The 20,538-nt window shown below is 48.3% G+C and overlaps 1 protein-coding gene across 4 annotated transcripts in view; it reads right to left on the bottom strand.

Moving 5' to 3' along the window:
* Positions 1-348: 348 nt before the first annotated feature.
* LOC140904217 (uncharacterized) overlaps positions 349-20,538 on the bottom strand; it is an 83,413-nt gene continuing 63,223 nt past the window's right edge. Inside the window, exons 1-5 of one of the 4 annotated variants that reach the window (XM_073326623.1) lie at positions 20,344-20,534; positions 12,327-12,409; positions 10,276-10,402; positions 5,541-5,654; positions 349-5,183 (exon numbers count right to left, since the gene is read on the bottom strand). In XM_073326623.1, the coding sequence (XP_073182724.1) occupies positions 3,556-5,183; positions 5,541-5,654; positions 10,276-10,402; positions 12,327-12,350 (1,893 nt within the window). In that variant the 5' untranslated portion in view covers positions 12,351-12,409; positions 20,344-20,534 and the 3' untranslated portion in view covers positions 349-3,555. Of the gene's footprint in view, positions 5,184-5,540; positions 5,655-7,870; positions 7,993-10,275; positions 10,403-12,326; positions 12,410-20,343; positions 20,535-20,538 lie in introns of those variants that run through there. The other 3 variants (XM_073326625.1, XM_073326627.1, XM_073326626.1) reach the window with 3 other exon arrangements.

Genomic DNA, 20,538 nt, shown 5'->3' with positions numbered 1-20,538 from the left:
CAATAAGCGCAAGACCCACCAAGGTAGAGCAGGAACTTCGTCACACTGGGTAAAAGGTTACACATCTTGTCTTGAGCAATTTTCCTCCTAACAGAAGATTTATTTTAAAAGTTATCAATTTGAATTTCCATTTGAAATAGAAATAATTACCATCTATACCGGGTCTCTATTCTCATATATGCTATTTCTCTCACATATTCCCACTCTAATTCCTTTGGAGTGAGGTTTTAATTTCCGGATTAGTCACCATTTCCGATATAGTGTGTGTGTGGGGGGGGGGGCAGGGAGAGAACTAGAAGAAAACCTGCATTATATTGTAATACTGAAAGTGATCACATAATCAGCCTCTTACATTACACTAACTTCATGTTTAATTTCATTGTCGCTGGTAACAACTTATTCAAAGATTACAAAATATAAACTTATAGGGCAGTTTTCTCTTATTTCCCATTTCCACCCAGTGAGCTTTGTGTGAAGTCACATTCTACAGTAACCTAGGAACCTTCCATTTCTGTGAGTTCATTTCTCCCTGGGTCTTCTCCCAGAAGTGTGGGTGGAAGGGGTCTCACACAACGTGGGAAGGTTGCCATCATGAGAAAAAGCCACCTGTGCTCTACTTTCACACTTTCTAATCTTCCAGAGTAGCAGGAGGCGGAAAAGTGAGACACATGCATTAGACTCTAGAGCAAAACGAAGAGACCAAACCACAGACTCGGGACTCAGCAGTCATGTATCCTGCTGTCTGAACTTGGAATCTGACACATTCCCTCATTAGCTACCATGATTTCCCCAGCATGGAAGTGCTTCTTGTCCAGTGAGGCAGCCAGATTGGAACCCATAGGCATGGGATGGCTCTGAAGGAATCAGCTGTTTCTCTCTGTGCTTCAGGAAACTTTGGATCCAAAGAATAAAAGACAGTTGTTCCCAATTGCATCCTGGCATCTTTTAGAAGTGCGATCAATGCCACTTCACTAGGGAGCAGCATTCTCAAAACAGTTTCACTGGGCCACAGGTCACCATAGCGTCCATCTCTAGGGTGAAAATCAACCACTAGTATCTGCAATTTCTATCTGAGTTCTTGTCAAATCTTTGACCTTACTTGGAGTAATTTTACACTTCTCTGGCGTAGAATTCTTCACCAACCACACAACATATCAGTAGCAATAGTGAGGTATAACTTCCCCAGGTATGCCCTTTTACTTCCTTAATCTGGTGGCACAGATTTAAAATAGGAACTAAATGCAGGTGCGCCTTAGAATCCCTGTAAGACACCAAATGTCAGGTATCTATTCAAAATACGCATCTTTCTGCAGCTCTATCACATTCAACATGGACTTCATTTCTACACGTTTGCAGCATCTCCCAGGAGTGAGCTGAACAGAAAGGTCACTTCCATCTTTCCCATCTCTACCATGATAGGGATTGCATTTCCCAAATAATAGTGAACATACATCTGATTATGAAGGAGAGATCTTCAGGAGAGACCTCCTGCAGGGCCTGGGCCACAACTGCTTTGGGAGGCAAATGCATGGGTATTTTGCTTAGTTACAAGTCATTTACTAGGGAATCCTCTTCCCAGCCCTTTAGAGAAAATATTGACCTAACCAATTGAACAATAGGGGGGATTGAGATGGTGATGAGGAATAAGGGAATCCCTCTGACTTACCCTATCTTCTTCTGTGGTTACAAAGGGTGAAATGACACTTTTCGCTATCTCTGCAATGTTCCTGCTCTTTGTTACAGTTCAATATATTTTAAGGGAGGAAAATGGTAGTAAAAGTATCTGCTCTCCAGCACAACCTGAAGCAACATCAGAGCAACTGGGAATGAAACCATTTGTTCCCAAAGGGGGAACTTGATGACCAACAATTGATTTGAAATGGGAGAACAGTATAACTGGGATGCTCAGGGTTTGTTTAGACTAGGAAAAGTGATGGAGTTTAGGTTAGGTCACGGGGAAAGCTACTGCCAACCACTGCACCTCAGCTGCATCTGCTCTACAACTATAATTGTCTTTTTACACCAAGATCACTAACGTGAGCAGCCAACGCCATGTACAGTCCTAGTGGATGTACGGCACGGTTAGTTTTTGCCTCAGTGTAGCTTGTTGGGAATCAAACCTCTCTCTCCCACCTAGAGCTGAAGAATGGTCCGTGCTGGAGGGTCCTCTATGATGAGATAACTGGCTCTGTGGACATGGGGAAAGTGGTGGAGATGATATATCTTTACTTTAGCAAAGCTTTTGATACGGTCCCCCACAGTGTTCTTGCCAGCAAGTTAAAAAAGTATGGATTGGATGAATGGACTATAAGGTGGATAGAAAGCTGGCTAGATTGTCGGGCTCAACAGGTAGTGATCAATGGCTCCATGTCTAGTTGGCAGCTGGTATCAGGCAGAGTGCCCCAGGGGTCAGTCCTAGGGCCAGTTTTGTTCAACATCTTTATTAATGATGTGGATGATGGGATTAATTGCACCCTCAGCAAGTTCGCAGATGACAAAATGGGGAGAGAGAGGTAGATATGCTGGAGGGTAGGGATAGGGTTCAGAGTGACCGAGACAAATTAGAGAATTGGGCCAAAAGAAATCTGATGAGGATCCAACAAGGACAAGTGCAGAGTCCTGCCCTTAGGAAGGAAGAATCTTATGCATTGCTACAGGCTGCGGACCGACTGGCTAAGCAGCACTTCTGCAGAAAAGGATCTGGGGATTACAGTGGATGAGAAGCTGGGTATGAGTCAACAGTGTGCCCTCGTTGCCAAGATGGTCAATGGCATATTGGACTGTATTAGTATGAGCATTGCCAGCAGGTCGAGGGAAGTGATTATCCCCCTCCATTCGGCACTGGTGAGGCCACACCTGGAGTATTGCATCGAGTTTTGGTCCCCCCCACTACAGATGGGATGTGGACAAATTAGAGAAAGTCCAGCGGCGGGCAAAGAAAATCATTAGGGGGCTGGGGCACATGACTTACGAGGAGAGGGTGACGGAACTGGGGTTATTTAGTCTGCAGAAGAGAAGAGTGAGGGGGCATTTGATAACAGCCTTCAACTACCTGAAGGGTGGTTCCAAAGAGGATGGAGCTAGGCTGTTCTCAGTGGTGGCAGATGACAGAACAAGAAGCAATGGTCTCAAGTTGCAGTGGAGGAGGTCTAGATTGGATATTAGGAAACACTATTTCACTAGAAGGGTGGTGAAGCACTGGAATGGGTTACCTAGGGAGGTGGTGGAATCTCCATTCTTAGAGGTTTTTAAGGCCCGGCTTGACAAAGCCTTGGCTGGGATGATTTAGTGGGTGTTGCATCTGCTTTGAGCAGGGGATTGGACTAGATGACCTCCTGAGGTCTCTTCCAACCATAATATTGTATGATTCTATGACACACTTTCCTACAACTCAATAGAAAAGATCAGAGGACTGACCCCAAAGAAGGATGAGCTGCAAAAAGCAGAAGCAGGCAACTCATCTGGGGGGAGCTGAGAAACCATGGTGAAGACGGTTGAAAGATCACTATGTGGCAATTAGCAAATGTGATTAAAAAAAAAAATCTTTGGCCAGCCCTAGTCAAGACATTTATTACAGTTCTCTCTCATGTGGATTTTCTGATGTCTAATAAGGTTTGAACTCTGATTGAAGTTTTTCCCACACTCAGAGCATGTGTACGGTGTGTCTCCTGTGTGGATTCTACGATGTGATATAAGATTTGCGCTCTGATTGAAGCTTTTTCCACATTCAGAGCACGTGTAGGGCATCTCCCCTGTGTGGATTCGCTGATGTGTGATAAGCTGTGAGCTCCGATTAAAGCATTTCCCGCACTCAGAGCACGTGTAGGGTTTCTCTCCTGTGTGGATTCTCCAATGTCTGACAAGGTGTGAGTGCTGACTGAAGCTTTTCCCACACTCAGAGCACGTGTAGGGCATCTCCCCTGTGTGGATTCGCTGATGTGAGATGAGGGCTGAACTATCAATGAAGCATTTCCCACACTCAGAGCATCCATAAGGTCTCTCACCTGTGTGGATTCTCCTATGTGTGATAAGGTGTGAGCTCCGATTGAAGCGTTTCCCACACTCAGAGCATCCATAAGGTTTCTCACCTGTGTGGATTCTCCTATGTGTGATAAGGGCAGAGTTCTGATGAAAGCTTTTCCCACACTCGGAGCATGTGTAGGGCATCTCTCCTGTGTGGATTCGCTGATGTGAGATGAGGGCTGAACTATCAATGAAGCGTTTCCCACACTCAGAGCATCCATAAGGTTTCTCACCCGTGTGGACTGTCTGATGTGTGATAAGGTGTGAGCTCCGACTGAAGCTTTTCCCACACTCAGAGCACGTGTAGGGTGTCTCTCCCGTGTGGATTCTACGATGTGTGATAAGGTTTGAGTTCCGATTGAAGTGTTTCCCGCACTCAGCGCACGTGTAGGCTCTCTCTCCTGTGTGGATTCGAAGATGTGTGATAAGGTGTGAGTGCTGATTAAAGCTTTTCCCACACTCAGAGCACGAGAAGGGCGTCTCTCCTGTGTGGATTCTACGATGTGTGATAAGGTGTGAGTGCCGACTAAAGCTTTTCCCACACTCAGAGCATGTGTAGGGCCTCTCTCCTGTGTGGATTCGCTGATGCGAGATGAGGGTTGAACTATCAATGAAGTGTTTCCCACACTCAGAACATCCATAAGGTTTCTCACCCGTGTGGATTCTCCGATGTGTGATAAGGGCAGAGCTTCGATTGAAGCTTTTCCCGCACTCAGAGCAGGTGTAGGGTTTCTCTCCAGTGTGGGTTCTCCAATGTGTGATAAGGGCTGAACTCCGACTGAAGCTTTTCCCGCACTCAGAGCAGGTGTAGGGTTTCTCTCCTCTGTGCATTCTCTGGTGTGTGATAAGGTGTGAACTCCCATTGAAGCTTTTCCCACACTCATGGCATGTGTAACGTGTCTCTTCCAAGTTGATTCTCTTGTGTGTAATAAGGTCTGAGTGGCAAGTGAAGTTTTCCTCTGGCCTCTGCCGAGTCTCACACGCTTTTTCTTTTTCTGGGAGTCCACAACTCCCGGAAACATTCCCTTTGGATCTTCCTGAGAATGTCAAATGTGGTTCTACTTGGTCAGCATCTTCCTGCTGGGGTTTCTCCTCCTCATTCTCACTCACCATCCCATCACCTGATGGGAGACAGAGAGAATACAGACATAGGTCACTCCCTGCACCGAAGAGAAAGAAAATCTCAGAGAAAGGTATGGAAAAAGGGATGAACAAACCAAAATATATGCGGGAGAGATCAAACCTATCTGGAGCTGATTTTTCCCAAACCTTTCCCCAGAGGAGAGAGGAAGGGATTACCTTTGGTCCGCATCTCACCAGAACACTCAGGGGAAAGCTACATTGGGGAGGGACCTGCTGCCAGTTGTCAAAGTATAGGTGGGAAGCCATAAGTGACCTCTGCCTAATGATTCCACATCTGCAGGGAACAATCCTGAACTTGGAGAGCTCACAAGATCTTTGTAGGGCATCCCAAGTATTCACGGACAGTTTTTGGGTTGGTTTAACCAATTCCTCACCTGCGCAGGCAGCTCTCAGGAGCACTTCTTTCTCAGAGCCGTGGAGGTCTGGGACCCATGGCTCTTCCCCTTGTTCCAGCTGTGAGATCACATCAGGTTTGGAAATTGGAAACCCTACTCAAGGCAAAGAAAACAAGGAAGGTCAGTGGAATTTGTCAGATACTTGTCACAAAGAATATTCCTTGGTTTTAAGACCAGCTCATTTTTAAGCAGTAACATCCCAAGGCCAGCTTCCTTGGCTCAAAGTGTCAGGAGAGTTATTATTATTATAAATCATATTCATTATCTTAGTGCCTAAGAACCAACTAAAAGTGGGTCCCCATTCTGCTAGGCACAGTACAAACACAGAATAGTAGACGGCCTATTCCTGGAAGAATTTACAATCTAAATAGACAAGACAGACACAGAATGGGGGAAGGGATAGAACCCACTGTGAGAATATAGATATTCAGGCCTGCCTGTAAAGCCTACACTTTAAGAACTTAGATGTATTTTTATCACTTAGCAAGTTACAGGGGTATAAAAACAAAGAATCAAAATCAGTCTGCTTGTGTATGGGCCTTCTACTAAATACTAAATACTGATACTAAACTGGGAGGAGTGGTAGATACGCTTGAGGGGAGGGATAGGATACAGAAAGACCTAGACAAATTGGAGGATTGGGCCAAAAGAAATCTGATGAGGTTCAATAAGGATAAGTGCAGGGTCCTGCACTTAGGACGGAAGAACCCAATGCACAGCTACAGACTAGGGACCGAATGGCTAGGCAGCAGTTCTGCGGAAAAGGACCTAGGGGTGACAGTGGACAAGAAGCTGGATATGAGTCAGCAGTGTGCCCTTGTTGCCAAGAAGGCCAATGGCATTTTGGGATGTATAAGTAGGGGCATAGCGAGCAGATCGAGGGACGTGATCGTTCCCCTCTATTCGACATTGGTGAGGCCTCATCTGGAGTACTGTGTCCAGTTTTGGGCCCCACACTTCAAGAAGGATATGGATAAATTGGAGAGAGTCCAGCGAAGGGCAACAAAAATGATTAGGGGACTGGAACACATGAGTTATGAGGAGAGGCTGAGGGAGCTGGGATTGTTTAGCCTGCAGAAGAGAAGAATGAGGGGGGATTTGATAGCTGCTTTCAACTACCTGAAAGGGGGTTCCGAAGAGGGTGGATCTAGACTGTTCTCAGTGGTACCAGATGACAGAACGAGGAGTAATGGTCTCAAGTTGCAGTGGGGAAGGTTTAGATTGGATATTAGGAAAAACTTTTTCACTAAGAGGGTGGTGAAACACTGGAATGCGTTACCTAGGGAGGTGGTAGAATCTCCTTCCTTAGAGGTTTTTAGGGTCAGGCTTAACAAAGCCCTGGCTGGGATGATTTAACTGGGAATTGGTCCTGCTTCGAGCAGGGGGTTGGACTAGATGACCTTCTGGGGTCCCTTCCAACCCTGATATTCTATGATTCTATGATTCTCTCACTAGGATAGTCTGAGGCCTTGCTCTTAGGCGAAGGCCTTTGGCTAAGCAGCAGGGGCAGCCATAATCTGAGAAGCACACAGTCACATCATTACATCCCAAACCAGTCACATTGAAATAGGGTGGTATTGGGTTGTTAGACGATCCTGTCCTAATAGTTCCCATCACCACCAGATAAAGAAACGGATCTTAAAATGGTTAAAGAAAACTTCGTTTGATAGCATCCTGTCTGGCAAGAAATCACTTATTAATGGTTCTGGTTGTGAAACCCTCATTTCTGTATTGCTTTATATTTATGTCCCACACTTTTCTATTGTTAACCTGTCTGGTTCTCTAATTGTTTCTGTCTGCTGTATAATTAATTTTGCTAGGTGTAAGTTAATTAGGCTAGTGGGATATAATTGGTTAGAGAATTATATTACAATATGTTAGGATTGGTTAGTTAAATTTCAGTACAATGATTGGTTAAGATATAGATGAGAATATTACTATATGAACTGGAGGGGAAAGGGAAATTGGAATCATGTTTGTTAAGGGAGGGAACAGGGACACAAGCAAAGCTCTGCGGCATCAGAGCTGGGAAGAGGGACACAGGGTAAACGCTCTGCAGTGTCAGAGCTGGGAAGGGATACACGGGGTGAATGCTCTGTGGCATCAGAGCTGGGAAGAGGGACACAGGGTAAACGCTCTGCAGTGTCAGAGCTGGGAAGGGATACACGGGGTGAATGCTCTGTGGCATCAGAGCTGGAAAGGGAACAATGGGGAACAGACTCTTTAGGCATATAGACATAAACCCAAGCGGTGTGAAGGGCTTTGGAATATGGAGTATTCCAAATATGGAGTATTGCTTAGAAACTAACCCCAATAAACCTTGCATAATCTGCACTTCGGACTTCTGGTCATTTGCTGATTGCTGTCTGCGTGACAAGAACCAAGAAAGTGGGAGGCTGAAGGGAAAGCCCTCTAACAAAATGATCACGACCTGAAAACCAAGAGGTAAGCCTTTAAGGAAGATTTTAATACACTTTGGAATGGATCAGGGATTCCCACGAGGACTGATGAGTGGGCGATGGTAAATACGCATTCAGATCCCTTTCTTGTTTTATATCTTTTCCCTGTAAGGCACGCTGACATGGATCCTTAGGATCTGTGCAATGCCCTGGCTTTTAAACAGTCCTTGGGAGTTGCCCCTTGAGTGCACTAGACCCCCAAGGGGTCCCACTCTTCCACAAGGATGGGCCGTGGAGCTTCAACACCAGAGACTGAGCCTCTGGCTTCAACGCTTCCCTCCAAGGAGCCTGGAGGGAAGACAGCTTGCGGCTACTGCAGATGGGGAGAGGGGGGACAAGACTCTCTCCAAATTCTCACTCCTGTTGACCCCGACTTGATTTTATGATCTATGACCTAGTCAAGGAGTGGGCAAACTTTTTGGCCCAAGGGCCACATCTGGGTGTGGAAATTGTATGGCAGGCCACGAATGCTCACGAAATTGGGGGTTGGCGTGTGGGAGGGAGTGAGAGCTCTGGCTGGGGGTGTGGCTCAGGGGTAGAGCCAGAAATGAGGAGTTCAGGGTATGGGAGCGGGTTCCGGGCTGGGACAGGGGGTTGGGGTTTGGAGAGGGGTACAGCTCCGGCTGGTGGATGCGGTCCCTGGGGTGGGGCTAAGGATGTGGGGTTAGGGGTGCAAGAGGGTGCTCCGCGCTGGGACAGAGGGGTTAGGCGGGTGGGAGGGGGATCAGGGCTGGGGCAGGGTGTTGCGAAGCAGGAGGGGGTCAGACTCCTGTTGGCGCTTTCCTGAAGCAGCTCCTGGAAGCAGCGGCATCTCCCCCCTCCAGCTCCTACACGGAGGGTCGGCCAGTCAGCTCCCATTGGTCGCAGTTCCCGACCAATGGGAGTTGTGGAGGTGGTGCTTGGGGTGGGCACAGTGTGTGGAGACCCCTGGCTGCCCCTATGTGTAGGCTGGAGCGAGGACATGCTGGTGCTTCCAGGAGCTGTGCGGAGCCAGACCACATGTGGAGCGGGGCAAGCCCCTAACCCTGCTCCCCGGCCGGAGTGCCAGAATGGGGCAAGCCATTGCCCCTGCTCTCCAGGGCAAGACCCTCTTTACCATATTTATCTTAGTCTAATCGTTATGTGTATTGATCCTTGCCTACGATTTCAATTATAACCGTCTGTATTAAATCAAGTTTCTGTCTGTTTCACCAAATTCCATCTTCTTAATTAACTTTGAGTAGCCATGGACAAGGGCAAGTTGTACCCCAATACGTAATCTTATAGGTGTAAAAAAGGTACAGGCTACAGTACCACCCTGTGACATCATCAGCGTGCCCATTTGTGCCTGGGTAGCGGCTCTGCTATGGTAGGGAGGAATGCAGCAAGGACTCAGGATCGGTGGCCGGGGTCGCTGTGCATAGAGATGGGGAGGTTATATGGGGAGGGGGGTAATGAGAGAGGGAGGTCAAGAGTTAAAATAATATTTGGGGCAAAAAATGTATAATGAAGTGAAACTGAACAGAAATAAAACTGGAGTGTAGGCTCTAAACCAACAAGGCTTGGGTAGGGATTTGGGGTCTGGGATCCCCCACAGCTCTATATCCCAAAATCTCCCTCCCACTGACCCAACCAGCCCACTTCCTGGGTGCCCTTCCTCCACACTCCTCTCCCCTTCTTCCCATTACTCTCAGCCATCACCACCTTCCAGCACCTTCGGAGCTTCTTGTGTTCCCTCCTCGTCACTCACTACCTCATCCCTCCCTGATGGTTCTTAGCTCTAATCCTGCACACACCTTCCCCATCTCCTAGCACCCCAGAACTATCTACTCCCCCCCTTCTCCTCCCCTCCCACAGCTCTGTTCTCTCTTCACCCATGGGGTCCTGAATGTCAACATTATACGCTCTCCTATCAAAAGAGGAGCTCATCTGACTGTCACACAAGCCATGCATGAGCCATACACCTATTTACTCAATTTAGAATTCTACAGGTGGCATATTTTCCTCTTAAAATGAGGAAAAGACATGAAAGCTACAGTTATTAATGTCATTATTAATGTGTCCAATAAGGATATATAAAATGCAATTTTTAAATGACTGATGGTACCAAAAGGCACATGTCCAAAAAAGTTTCTAGTGGGTGGGAGATAAGGCAAAAAAGGGGGGCAAGGACACTTGTCAAAACTTGTATGAGGAATAAAGGTATAAAGTTATTACTACTCAGGTTCTTTAGAGACCCCACAGCTTCTAATAGCCCAGGGGACAGGACTCCTTACCCAGCAAGACCACTGTCTCATAGTTCTCCTGCATGATATCTCTGTAGAGGGCTCTCTGAGTGGGGTCCAGCAGAGCCCCCTCTTCCCTGGTGAAATACACAGCCACCTCCTCGAAAGTCACCGGCCCCTGAAAGAGCAAGAGTCCCACATTCAGTACTTGCTTCCCCACTCACAGCCCCACTATTCACGGAACAGCAGCGCCAGGTAAATGGAAGCTCCGGGAGGCACATGTTAACAGAGTCCCACCCCATCTTGCTTAGAGCAGCCAGGATACTTCACAGGGTAGAAAGAGAGAACCTTTGTGTCTCCCAGCTGACAGATGGAGGCAGGGTCTTCACATTTATCACATAGCTACTAGTCAGAGCTTGATAGAGGAGATGGAGCTGTCTCTGGACCGTGCTGGTGGCTCCCTGGGAACTGAGTTTGGAACAAAGGGGTCCTGCCATATGGAACAGGTACATAAGGTGGGGTGTGACATCATCTCTTGGCCTCATTCCCCACACAAGAGAACTCCTGGAAACACCTAAGGAAGAAAGACTGAACTGGGGGAAGTGCTGGTCCCAGGGTAAAGGGATTTCTAGCTTGTGTATGAAAACTTGGTGGACTGCTTGTATCATCAGTCAGGGTGAGAAACTGTGAATTCAGATTCTATCCATCTAGCACGTTAGGCTTAGTTAGTTTGAGTTTTTGGTTATTTGCTAAGTAATCTACTTTGATTTCTTTGCTCTCACTTATAATTGTTGGGGATATGTTAGGGTTAAGTAAAAGACCTGGGAAGCTGCTAATGTGCTGACATGGCATTAGGGGACAAAGACATAAGGAGGCAGTAATTCTTTGCTTAATAAATAAGGTGCCATATTTTTGCTTTCCCTGTTGCTTGTAAGAATTGATAAGGATGCAGCTGCATGAGAAATCTAGTTGTCGGAATGAATGCCCTTCATGTGAAAGAAGGTAAAATAAATGTTATCTCTCCCTCCCTTCCTTTCCCAGCTACATAAACAAGCCCTGGTTTATGGCCCCTTCCTCCCTCCCCTGAGAATTGCTCATTGCCCCTTCCTCCGTCCTCTGAGAACTGCTGATTAAGGAAATTTGTGGCAAGACATTATTGCAAAGAACTGTATTTTCAAGGTAAAAATGCCTGTATGACATGCGTAATGCTGTGAATAATAGATAGGGGTGGGTATACTAATAGTATGGGTGTTTCTATTACTTAATAAGGGTTTTGGGGGTGTTGTAACAGATATAGGCATTTACATACTAATTTAGATAAAAGGAGTGTGACGTAAGTAATCCAGCGCTTACTCGATAATTGGGTCGAGGGGAACAGGTATCGCAATAAAGAAGCCTGTACTCATATCCGCCTCCAGGTCAATCTGCTCCTTTTTTCTTCTAACAATAATCACGTAAAATCTATCTTTCTGTAGTTAATAAAAACTTGTGTTATGCTTTATCTTAACCAGTGTATTTTGAGTGAAGTGTCTGGGGAAAATGTCAGCTTGGTTAGCACAAGCTTGTTGTGCATATCTTTCCCACATCAAGGGGAAGGCAAACTATCTTACTGAGCTTACATTATAGAGATCCCTGTGCACTATAAGATGGTATAATTCTGGATTTATACTACAGCAGGTATGCAAAGTTGGGGAGCTGGGAAATTGGCTGTTGTCTTCTATCTGTCATTGAGTGACTTAGGTAAAGCACTCAGGTAGCTTAGTTAGGTGTATGGTGCCACCTGCTGTCATGTTGGGTGATAACAGGTCCTGGAGAGGCTGGCTGAATCTCCAGCAAAGCAGTGTGAGAAGGGCCAGACCAGCTTGAGGGTTAGAAGGCACAGCAGTTCCCATAAGCACCCCAGACTGCACCCTGGGGGTGACAACCCATCACACCCTACATTACACAAGTCTCAGCAGGTTTGTCACATCCTGTCCCCTCCCTTTCTCCACCCTAGATATTTCCTGCCTCCCACCACCTCTAGCAGCTCCCACCCTCCTATGCCTGTACTGCTCCTCTCCCTCCAAGCAGAACCCACCACCAGCTCCCTGATAATCTCTTACCTGAGCCAGCTCCATTGCAGCCATTTCCTTCCCCCTGGGAGGATGGGATGATCTGGAGCGAAACGTGGACGTTACTCTGTAGCCTGACAGGGTGAGAAGGGCAATGTGAGAGAATTCAGACGGGGCTTTTGTCCATTCCACATGCCGATTCCCCCCAGGATTTTTCCCTGCTAATGGACATTCTAGGTTCTGCCACACTGTGAAGCACAGAGTGACCTTATTCCAGTGCAGGCCTAGCCCCCTCCCACCAGGGTGTAACCCGCTGAGACAGGGCGAAACCCTGCCAGTAACAAAGTCTCTCTGTTACACTTATGCTCAAATAAATTTGTTAGTCTCTAAGGTGCCACAGTACTCCTTTTCTTTTTGCGGATACAGACTAACACAGCTGCTACTCTGAAACTTATTAAGTCTGTGGACAATACCAAGCTGGGAGGGGTTGCAAGTGCTTTGGAGGATAGGATTAAAATTCAAAATTATCTGGACAAACCGGAGAAATGGTATGAAGTAAGTAGGATGAAATTCAATAAAGAGAAATGCAAAGTACTCCACTTAGGAAGGAAAAATCAGTTGCACACATTCAAAATGGGAAATGACTACCCAGGAAGGAGTACTGCGGAAAGGGATCTGGGGTGTCATAGTGGATCATAAGCTAAATATAAGTCACTGTTGCAAAAAAAAAAAAAGGAAACATCAGTCTGGAAAGTATTAGCAGGAGTGTTGTAAGCAAGACACGAGAAGTAATTATTCCACTCTACTCCGTGTTGATTAGGCCTCAACTGGAGTACTGTGTCCAGTTCTGGGTGCCACATTTCAGGAAAGATGTGAACAAATGGGAGAAATTCCAGAGCAAAGCAACAAAAATGATTAAAGGTTTAGAAAACATGACCTTTGAGGGAAGATCGACAAAACTGGGTTTGTTTAGTCTGGAGAAGAGAAGACAGAGGGGACATGATCACAGTTTTCAAGTAAATAAATGGTTATTACAAGGAGGGAGAAAAATTGTTCTTCTTAACCCCTGCGGATAGGACAAGAAGCAATGGGCTTAAATTACAGCAAGGGTGGTTTAGATTGGACATTAGGGAAAACTTCCTAACTGTCAGAGTGGTTAAGCACTGGAATAAATGATCTAGGGATGTTGTGGAATCTCCATCATTGGGGATTTTTAAGAGCAGGCTGGACAAATAACTGTCAGGGATGGTCTAGATTAAATATTTAGTCCAGCCTTGTGTTCAGGGGACTGGGCTAGGTAACCTTTCAAGGTCCCTTACAGTTCTATGAAACAAAGGACAGAGAAGAACAGAATCCAAGGAGTCGCTTTGGGGGATTCTCCCTGTCATTGTCCCCAAGGCAGCTGTCTCAGAGTTATAAAGTTGTTTGATACTCCAGCCTTTATACAGTCTCTCCTAGGAGTGCCACCTTTCATGGGCTGGGCCTAGTTTTAGCTCTTGGAAAGCGTGACCCTGGGAGCTATGAGATTGGGCCTTCTTGCCTAAGCACACCTTGTTTCTTTCTGTGCCTCCCCAGTGAGTTCAAATGAGTAGAGACTCCTGATAGAGATTGTAAATCTAAGAGCAGCCCACTGTGTCAGAACAATCTATCTCAGTGGCCAATGCCACGTGCATCAGAGGGAATGAACAGAACAGGTAATCATCAAGTGATCCATCCCCTGTCACCCATTCCCAGCTTCCGGCAAACAGTGGCGAGAGACACCATTCTTGCCCATCCTGCCTGTGACACTGGCAGATGAGGTGTTCGCTCTTGCAAAAGCCCCCATGTCTTAATTGAACGGGGACAAACGCAGAGCTGGAATCAGTCTGGCTCACCTGTGTTAGTATTGTTAAAACATGTATGAGAATTATAAGAATGTGTTTAGACTTTATTAAGTCTGATTTGTGTCCATTTATTCTTTTACATAGAGACTGTCTGGTTTGGCAAATGTACATGGCTGAGGAGCATTGCTGGCATATATCACATTGGTAGATATGCAGGTGAACGAGCCTCTGATAGTGTGGCTGATGTGATTAGGCCCTATGATGGTGTCCCCTGAATAGATATGTGGACACAGTTGGCAACCGGCTTTGTTGCAAGGATAGGTTCCTGGGTTAGTGGTTCTGTTGTGTGGTTGCTGGTGAGTATTTGCTTCAGGTTGGGGGACTGTGTGTAAGCAAGGACTGGCCTGTCTCCCAAGATCTGTGAGAGTGATGGGTCGTCTTTCAGGATAGGTTGTAGATCCTTGACAATGCGTTGGAGAGGTTTTAGTTGGGGGCTGAAGGTGACGGCTAGTGGCGTTCTGTTATTTTCTTTGTTGGGCCTACCCTGTAGTAGATGACTTCTGGGTACTCTTCTGGCTCTGTCCATCTGTTTCTTCACTTCAGCAGGTGGGTATTGTAGTTGTAAGAATGCTTGATAGAGATCTTGTAGGTGTTTGTCTCTGTCTGAGGAGTTGGAGCAAATGGGGTAGTATCGTGGAGCTTGGCTGTAGACAATGGATCGTGTGGTGTGGTCTGGATGAAAGCTGGAGGCATGTAGGTAGGAATAGCGGTCAATAGGTTTCCGGTATAGGGTGGTGTTTATGTGACCATCGCTTATTAGCACCGTAGTGTCCAGGAAGTGGATCTCTTGTGTGGACTGGACCAGGCTGAGGTTGATGGTGGGATGGAAATTGTTGAAATCATGGTGGAATTCCTCCAGGGCTTCTTTTCCATGGGTCCAGATGATGAAGATGTCATCAATGTAGCGCAACTAGAGTAGGGATGTTAGGGGACGAGAGCTGAGGAAACGTTGTTCTAAGTCACCCATAAAAATGTTGGCATACTGTGGGGCCATGCGGGTACCCATAGCAGTGCCACTGATTTGGAGGTATAACATTGTCCCCAAACGTGAAATAGTTGTGACTGAGGACAAAGTCACAAAGTTCAGCCACCAGGTTTGCCGTGACATTATCGGGGATACTGTTCCTGACGGCTTGTAGTCCATCTTTGTGTGGAATGTCAGCCACATTATCAGAGGCTCGTTCACTTGCACATCTACCAATGTGATGTATGCCATCATGTACCAGCAATGTCCCTCTGCCATGTACATTGGCCAAACTGGACAGTCTCTACGTAAAAGAATAAATGGACACAAATCAGACGTCAAGTATTATAACATTCAAAAACCAGTCAGAGAACACTTCAATCTCCCTGGTCACTAGATTACAGACCTAAAAGTGGCAATTCTTCAACAAAAAAACTTCAAAAACAGACTCCAACGAGAGACTGCTGAATTGGAATTAATTTGCAAACTGGATACAATTAACTTAGGCTTGAATAAAGACTGGGAGTGGATGGGTCATTACACAAAGTAAAACTATTTCCCCATGTTTATTCCCCCCCGCCACTGTTCCTCAGATGTTCTTGTCAACTGCTGGAAATGGCCCACCTTGATTATCACTACAAAAGTCGTCCCCTGCTCCCCCCGCTGGTAATAGCTCACCTTACCTGATCACTCTCGTTATAGTGTGTATGGTAACACCCATTGTTTCATGTTCTCTGTGTATATAAAATCTCCCCACTGTATTTTCCACTGCATGCATCCGATGAAGTGGGCTGTAGCTCACGAAAGCTTGTGCTCAAATAAATTTGTTAGTCTCTAAGGTGCCACAAGTCCTCCTTTTCTTTTTGCGGATACAGACTAACACGACTGCTACTCTGAAACCTGTCTTTAGACTTTATTGAATGCTTGAGAGTCAATATCTGACTAGCTGCATCGGCTATGTAAATCACCAGACAGGAGAGAGACTTTATCTATGTGAAGTGCTGATTGGCAACAGAATGCATGACACCCTGCCTGGCAGGAAAGGTCCATCAACACCAGATAGACTATTATGGGGTGTTAAAGAAGACAAAAGACTGTTGTTGTGCTCTTGACTTCCCATTAGCTGAGTTTGCAGCTCAGAGCACGTGGCAGGAAGGGGACAAAAACCCATACAGAAGGAACTGATGATCTGTATGCTGCTTGGACTGTGGGGGGCAAAGTTTCTAGGGATAAGCAAGAGATCCCCAGCTGCTTAGCCTGGGTTAGTCCTAAAGAATATGGAGAGATTGCTTATTATAGAAGCTTCTATTACCTTTTGAAATTTAAGTCTGTAACTCATCTGAATCAAAATGATGACCTGCTTTAACTTTAAAAACAACTCTCCTTTCCTTTCAAGTAAATCTTAATAAAGGTTATTACAGGACTGGCTACAAGTGATGTCTTTGTTGGGAAATCTAAGGTTCAATTGACCTATGTAAGTGACTGGTCCTTTGGGACTGGCAGTAACCTGAACATTGCTGTGATTCATGGCATAAGGCAGTGGTTCTCAACCAGGGGTCTGGAGCCCTCTGGGGGGCCGCGAGCAGGTTGCAAGGGGGCTGCCAAGCAAGGCCAACATTAGACTCACTGTAGCCCAGGGCAGAAAGCTGAAGTCCCAGTACATGGGGCTGAAGTCTGAGGCCCTGAGCCCCACCACCTGGGGCTGAAGCCAAAGCCTAAGCAATGTTGCTTTGTGGGGGGCCCTGTAGCATGGGGCCCCAGGCAGTTACCCTGCTTGCTACCCCCTAACACCAGCCCTGGCTTTTATATGCAGAAAACCAGTTATTGTGGCCCACTTGGGCCGTGGAGTTTTTATAGCATGTTGGGGGGGCCTCAGAAAGAAAAAGGTCAAGAACCCCTGGTGTAAGGGACCATCTGTCACAAAGGTGAGCTCACCTGCATGGTGAGATCTACGGGATGACCCAAGGGGACTCTCTGTGATTCCACGTTAATACACTTACAGTGCCTGAAGCGTTTACACTGGATTCTTGATTGGTGAAATCTACATACAGACCTCACAACCAATTTGGGGTTTGTGCCCTGCTTCTTACCAGTCTGCCTGAGGCTGGTGCTCGTGCTCTCGAGTTACTGAGGACAGCGTTACAGAGAGATGGGGTGTGACTTCCCCAAGGTCACTAAGCAGTCTCTACGTCAGTGAGAGAGCCAGGAATAGACCCCGGTAACTCCAGAGCCCCATCACCCGCAGCTTGGAAAGGTCCCCAGGCCCCATTGTATTAGGCTGCAGGAAGACGTGGCTTGTCCATGGATGCACAGGCTGTCTTGGCAGGGCAGCTCAGCTGCAGTCCCTGCACACAGCTAGGGGTGTGTGTCATGGGTCAGGAGAAGTCAGTGTCCAGTCCTGTGGAGCTGTGCTCCAGCACTCACAGCTGACCCTCCATTACCAGCTGCACTGTTCAGCCAGCCCCAAGCTTCTGTGAGGCCACTGTCCCCCCAGAAAGCCTTCAGACGGGGACATGGCGCACCAATGCCAATCAGAGTGCACTAGTGTAAATTCTGCCTTTTCTAAGGGTTTGCACCAGTGCCTAAAACACCAGTGTGGCAGAGACCTTCAGTACCCACAACAGCAGTACGGTGGCACTAGAATTGGGATCTATTTCTAGCTCTGTCACGGACTGCCTGGATGACCTTGCACACGTCAAAGTTTCTCCTCCCACCTTTAGTGTCTTTACCTAGCTGCCCACTCACTGGGGGTCTCCTCTCTCTCCAGAAAAAAGAAAAGGAGGACTTGTGGCACCTTAGAGACTAACAAATTTATTTGAGCATAAGCTTTTGTGAGCTACAGCTCACTTCATCGAATGGCTGCTACTCTGAAATCTCTCTCCAGAGCTGCTCACCACTTAAATCTGTGTAGGTGTCCCCAGAGCTAAGGTAGTTCCGCTCTGGAATAGTCTTAAAAGGGTGGCTGCCAAGTCTCTTTCCCTGGAAGTTCTTAAGAACAGGCAGGACAAACCTCTGTCAGAGATAATCTACATATACTTGGTGCTCCCTCAGCCGAGAGAGGTGGACTTGATGACATCTTGAGGTCCTGTCCAGCCCTACATTTATATGATGCTATGCAATATATACGTATAAAACACAACATACAGGGAAAAAAAACCTACACAACATGTCAGGCAATTCAGGGGGGAAAAAAAAACAAAAAAACCCCACTACCCTCGACACCATGAAAAGACAGTACAAAGAGGGGGGGGGGGCAGGGAAGCAAAACAAGGCAAACTAATACACCCTAGGACAAAAGTACACAACGGAAAAGAGCTCAGCTCAAACCAACACAACACGGGCACCAAACAAGCTGAGGCAAAACTATGCAACACAACATGGTGCATCACAGTTCCAAATGGCACCATGTAAAGCAGCTCAGTGTAGAACACGACACAGCACAAAAGGGAATTATTTCAGTGTAGGCCTGGAAGGGACCTTGAGAGGTTGTCTACGCAAGCCTCCTGTGGTGAGGCAGGACCAAGTATCCCTAGACATTCCCAGACAGGTGTACCTCCAATCTGGTCTTAAAAACCTCCAGTGAAGGAAATTCCACAACCTCCCTTGGAAGCCAATGAGATGCAAACACAGACCAAAACAACGCTGTACACACAGAAGCTGGGCTTGCGGTTAAGGGGAGAGGCAAGGATTCAAACAATCTGGGTTCGGTTCCCAGTTTTGCCCCAAATTCTCCATGCGAACTTGAGCAAATTACTTCAGCTCTCTGAGTTTCAGTTTCCCCATCTGTAAAATGGAGATTAGCCTCCCACCATTTGCACGATTTAGCCTTTGAGCTTTTTGGGGCAAGGAACCTCCGTCGCTGTGGGCACGTCTACACTGCAGTTAGACACCGGCGGCCGGCCCGTGCCCGTTGACTTGGGCTCACACAGCTCAGGCTGCGGGGCTGTTGAATGGGGGTGTCGATGGTCCGGCTAGGTCTGGCCCCCTCCCACCTCGCAGGATCCTACAGCCCGGCTCCAGCCTGAGCCCAGACATCTACACTGCCATTAAACAGCCCCTTGGCCTGAGCCCGGTAAGCCTGAGTCAGCTGGCATGGGCCAGCTGTGGGTTTTAAATGACAATGTAGAGATACCCTTGGCATCTCTTCATCCCCCATCACAATGGGGACCCTGATCTTGCTCAGTATCTGTGCAGAGCCCTGCACAACAGGGGGCCTGATCTCATTTGGGGTCTCTGCAACTCCCAGCATTACAGGATCCCGGATTTTGTTTGGGGTCCCTGCAGCATCTGGCAAAATGTGGGTGCAGGATCTGTCAGGTTCTGTGCAGTGTCCAGTAGAGCGGTGGGGCATGATCTTCATCAGGGTCCGTGCAGGGCCAGGCCCAACGGGGACACAGATCTCAGAGGAGGTCTCTGAAGTGCCCAGCACAACGGAGGCCGCAGTCTGGGCCGCAGTCGTGCGCTGCCTGGCACAAGGGGGGCCGTGATCTCGGTCCAGGCCTCAGTTTTCCTGGCACAAAATGGGGGTCTGATCTCACTTGGGTCTCCGCAGCTCCAGGAACAACCAGGTCCCTGATTTTGTTTGCCGTGTCCGCAGCGCCTGGCACAATGGGGGCCTGATTTCACTTCGTGCCGATGCAGGGCCTGGGACAACAGGGGCCCGGAGCTCAGCCAGGGTCCCTGTAGCCCCCGGGCCCGACAAGGTCCCTGCTCTCGGTCGGGGTCCGTGCAGTCCCTGCCCCAGACTCGGTCAAGGTCCGTGCAGCGCCCGGCACGCGGGGGAAAGGGGGGGGGGGGGGGATGGGAGCCCCGGGTGACGTCCCTTTCGCTGGGGAACCCCGTGGGGCGGGGGGCCAGAAGGTCACTGGCTGTGGGGCGGGGCCGGGGTCTGGGACCAGCAGGTGGGGGGGGTGGGCGGGGGGCTGCTGGGTTGGGGGGGGGGAAGTCTCCATGGGGGGGGGCTTGCTCCTCCCTCCCCTTCCTGGGCCCCCCCCCCCAGCCCAGGGGACGTGACGTGGGGGAAGGGGGGGGTCACCCCGGCCCCCCCTCGCTGCTGTGGGGACAGAAAGGGGGCAGGGCGGGAGCGGGGGGGGGATCTCAGCGCCCCCCCTCCCCCCCCCGCCGCCTCTCCCCCCTCCCCGGCCACGTCCGGGCTGCGCCATTTTCCCCTCCCCCCTTCCCTCAGGTCTCCCCCCCCCCCCCCCCGGGCTCGCTCCGGTACCTGGAGGCTGCAGCGCCGCCGCCGCCCCGCTCTGCGCATGCCCAGCGCCGGCAGCCACACAACCCGCCAACGGCCCCGCACGAGCCCGGCAGAGCCGCCGCGCGCCTTCGCAGCCGGGCTCCCCCTACGTCACTTCCGCTGCCGGGAGAGTCAGGAAGTCCCTCTGCCCCGCGGGGCCGCTCCTGCCCTGTCTGG

The sequence above is a fragment of the Lepidochelys kempii genome, chromosome 28 (assembly GCF_965140265.1).
Source record: "Lepidochelys kempii isolate rLepKem1 chromosome 28, rLepKem1.hap2, whole genome shotgun sequence".
Classification (NCBI taxonomy): Eukaryota; Metazoa; Chordata; order Testudines; family Cheloniidae; genus Lepidochelys; species Lepidochelys kempii.
This window is presented reverse-complemented; position numbering and strand designations above follow the sequence as displayed.